Source organism: Drosophila mauritiana, chromosome 2L (genome assembly GCF_004382145.1).
Source record: "Drosophila mauritiana strain mau12 chromosome 2L, ASM438214v1, whole genome shotgun sequence".
In the NCBI taxonomy this organism is placed as follows: Eukaryota; Metazoa; Arthropoda; class Insecta; order Diptera; family Drosophilidae; genus Drosophila; species Drosophila mauritiana.
In genome coordinates, this window is record NC_046667.1 from 16845346 (window position 1) to 16849626 (window position 4281).

The window sequence follows — 4281 nt, forward strand, 5'->3', positions numbered from 1 at the left end:
CCATCCCAGTGGGATTTTCTTGCGTGCTGCACTTGCAACGTGAGATGACGGAATGAGGATTGTGTACGGAATGGAGCAAGGAGCGCAGCGGAGATGCCGCATGCCACACGAAATGCCATCGCAAATAGCGAAAATGCTTTCGCAAATATTTAGCCGAACTTTTTTAGCGACGCGCGTTCAGGTCGAGGTCTGTCTGAAAAGTGGGCAGCTGCTTTAAAGCAGCTCCTTTTCCTTGGCCTCACTTTTCAACCAGTTTCTGTGTTTTTTTAATACCCTTGCAGCTTCGTGGGTTAAATAGTTTCGGCTAAGAGGAAAGATTTTATTATTATATGAGAAATAAATACGATTCATCTTAAGATCACTGCTGTTAACTGAACTTAAAAGGTCCTAGTTCCTAAAACCATATAAAAAACTATAAAATTTAATCATGGTTCAGTAAAATATTCCTAAAACTTGATTAAGTACATTATTGTAAAATGGTTAGGGAATCTTGTCGCTTATATAGCTTCATCTGCCAGCCGACTTGCAAAATATATATGTATGTTTATTTCTCTTTTCTTGGTCACCAGCATTTATGCCAGTTAAGTTGTTGGCCAGTTCGTGACTGCTGGCGGCCTTTATTTGCGCTTGCATTTTCATTTGTGAGTGTAAATAGCATTAAAAATAATTTTCCGGCTTAAAAACGCTCCACACGAACGGAACAGCCAGAAGTGGCAAGGAAGGGAAGCGGAGAAAGTGGTAGAAAGGAGGTAAGATAGAGAAGAAAGGGAGCGAAGGAGAGCTGACAGCCGGACGGGCTTATGCACTTAATGAAATGTACACGGCAATTGTTACGGAGACCAAGCCGGAGAAGGAGATGCCAGGAAGAACCGGACTCGGGTCCGGAGAAGATGGAAAAACGGACGGAGACAAAGATGCTGCGACCATCAATTGCAGCCAACTTAAATTTCACTTCGGCCATCACTTCTGACCAAATGGCAAGTTCGCATTAAATGGCTTCACGGGGTTAAGGATGCTGCCAACGGGTTAAGCCATCCATGTTGTTTGTCCAATTTAAGTGTTTTTCGGTTTAAATGCACTTAAAAGCCTTGAGTTAAGGATCAACAATTAAATGTCTTGCAAATGGAAAGCTTTGCTGAAGGTGGGAAAATAATGGGCGCTTTCCTTAATGGTAAATGCATTTAATAAATTGTCAATATTGAAATAAGTTCTCAAATGCTACGATACAAATGTACAATCGTAGTTTACATATTGACAGAGAAATGCTTAATCTGTCTTAAGACCCCACATCTCCAAATAAAATGCTTGACCTTAACGTTTAAGTTTTATTTACAAGATCAACGTTACTTAACTTATTTGCCTTTACTCATTTTCTTCTTCGAAAGTATTCGCAAATAAATCTAATTGAAATCTATTCAATGATAACATGGCCCCATAAATATTCATGACACTTCCCCCAACCACCATCCGGTTTTGTGTTGTCCTTTCATTTGCAAGCGAATTGACCGAAGCTTAATAATAATAAAACTGAACTGCTACGGCATTTAATGGCTAAATTAAACATTTTGCATAATTATTTCAAGTGATTTTGCAGTTGTAATATCCGAGGAATTATCTTAAAGACCAGAAATCAGTTTCACAATTAGAATGGCCAGAGCATGAAATCAGAATGAAAGCGATTGGCCGGAAGGAAAACTCGTCGGTTGCCTAGACTGTCAAAAGGAATTTTCAATCACGAAACAAAATGCCAAAATAAGTTATTGGGCAAACTCTGGCTGGGTATCCTTGTATCTAGCTTCGGCCGACAGGACATTGCGTAATTAAATATTCCCCAGACCAGTGAACTTTCGGAGGCAAAGTATTAATAGATGGGGAGCAACTGAAGGTTAGTGGGTTAATCATATCAGCATCTCAGCAATTAGCCTGGCCAATGGTACTTAGAATTTTCCTAAAATTTCCTAAGCAACTAAGAACGGAGTGGAATGACCGAAAATTATTGGAGACACCTTTTGTGATGGAGTAATTAAAGATTTTTATCCTTGAGTGAACAAATCCTTACTTTACAAACCATTAGGCAACATTTGTTAAATGCTTTTTCTACAAAAGAGGGACAAAATAGATACTTTCTGTTAATTTGAAATGTAAATGCATACACAAGTTTTAATCCCAAATCATTTTTTATAATTACAAGTTTGTTTAATAAAACTTCGAAATTTTTAACAGTACTGAGTGTTGGAAAGGAGGGAATGATTTCAGCGAGTCTCTTTCTTAGAAGTGCCAGCACGATTATCTGGATTGGATTTACATATACGAGCGGGAGGCAGCTTCTCGGACGTTATTTTCAGTGAACTCTTGTTTTCACGTAGATTTTGGTTTTGAGTCGGAACAACCGAAGGATATGGGACGCGAGGCTCGCGACTTGGTTCATCGTCGTTGACCGAAGGCATGCGATGCAAGTGAGTTAAAGAGGCCAATTCTTCCGGCTCTGCTTTGCTAAAGAGCTCGGCCTTCAGTTTTTGGTAGCAGTGATGGCTGGGGGAGAAACCTGGTTCAGGCTCAGAATGATCTGATAACCTGTATTCGGATTGACTTTCAGAATATGAGTATTTGGTTTGTGTCAAGTTGCTTGCTTCGCCGGTGGGCTGATTGTTTTCACTGCACGCTTCACAAGATTCCATTCCACCTTCGCAGTGAATATTATACTCTGAACTGGTCAACTCGGCAAACTCGTCGGCTATAAGACGTCGAGCCAGTGGAACCGAATAGAACTCCTTGTAGTGCACTTTTCGACGCTTCTCAAACTCCATTCTACGCACTTTTTCCTCTACAGACTCGGGAAAGTCCTCGTCCGCCGAGGATTCATCTGAGTCTCCTTCGATGCCAAATGCCGGCATTTCTGACTTTGAAGTGTGTTTCAACTTTTCGATCAGGGCATTTGTATCCAACTCCTTTGGCAAATCCTCCTCAAAGACGAAGGGTGTTTTCGGTTCGTCGATGATCATGTGCCCGTAATCCTTACCAGCCGGATGGAACGTGGCCAGTATGTTGACCTCATCAAATTTGGCCGCCTTGAGGCTAAATTGCGCACTATTGTTTCCCGACTTTAAGATGCCCTTTACTTGGTCCCCGTCCATTCTTGTTTGTTGCTTTGTGTATTTTTTTCTTTGAGAGGAACTAATTGCCGAACTAAAATGTAATTGTGTAAACTTGTATGCCCTATATGGCTTACAATATTTAACTGACAAAATACATTGTTTTGTGAATAAAATTTAAAAATCGGAGCCCACTTAGAATTTCATTGTATAACTTTATTACATTCGTGTACAACGTTTTATTTTATTTTATTATCATAAATGTCTCTATTAACTCTGCACACAAAGTACTCTGTTTAACATTTTAAATTGGGATCTAATTATGAAGAAGAAGGCATGCCTGCTTTAAATCCCATATCATTTTTCTTATATGCGATCTTAAAATTATTTTATTTATCGTTACTATACATTTTAGAATTGGATGTTTATGTATGTTGTTCAAATCCTGCTTAGTGTAATTTCAAATTCAATGTTATTCCATCATTATGCTCTGGTAAAATAAGCCAAACATGTTTATTAATTACAAATGAAGTCCTTGTCTCCGTATCGAGCAAATACCCAACCCCTAATCTCGGATAATACCAAATCTCCGATCAGACTGTGGACGGATTCACTTTCAAAATATCAAGTGGTTTTCCTGCTGCAATCTCGAAGTAATCCCTGTTGCCATTGCTACTGTTGTTTTTGTGTTGAGGATGTCAAGAACTCGATGTGTTTGTGTGTGGATGAATGTATTCGGTACTCCAATCGCGATACTTCATACTCGGCGGGAGCAGTTTCCAATCGCAGCCATCGAAACCACAAAGTAAACTCATTTTGACGTGTTCAAAAGGGGGTTTTGCCGCCCGTTGGATGGAGCGATTGGGTGGTTTTGTTAAGCGGAGTCAGAGCAAGGCTTCATTATTGATGCGCCATAGTGGAGTTTTTGTTATTGATGTAAACATATTCATCACAAACATGTTACCTCCGATACGGACGAAAACGTGGAAAATGGGGGAAGTGGGGGCGGTAAATCAAGTGATGATAAGAGGCGTGGGGCAACCAATGCAGTTGTGGCAGTTGCAGTTGCCTCTGTGGCAGCTGCCACTTCAAAACACTTCACTGCACACCGTTTTTCCCGCTTTCCCCCGCTTTTCCAAAGGGAAAAGTGAGGGAGTGCCGCATGTGAAGAGGGGCTAGAGGTCACGGA

The 4281-nt window shown here is 40.4% G+C and overlaps 1 protein-coding gene across 1 annotated transcript; it reads right to left on the minus strand.

Annotated features, from left to right (window-relative positions):
* Positions 1–2120: 2120 nt before the first annotated feature.
* LOC117143689 (protein phosphatase inhibitor 2) lies at positions 2121–3239 on the minus strand. Its single transcript, XM_033308480.1, has one exon. It carries the CDS (start codon positions 3132–3134, stop codon positions 2253–2255), a length of 882 nt encoding a protein of 293 aa, XP_033164371.1. The 5' UTR covers positions 3135–3239; the 3' UTR covers positions 2121–2252.
* Between the last annotated feature and the right edge of the window lie 1042 nt (positions 3240–4281).

What these genes read in the sequence shown, in the direction of transcription:
- LOC117143689 (XM_033308480.1), bottom strand. Translation starts at nt 3,134, where the DNA reads ATGGACGGGGACCAAGTAAAGGGCATCTTAAAGTCGGGAAACAATAGT.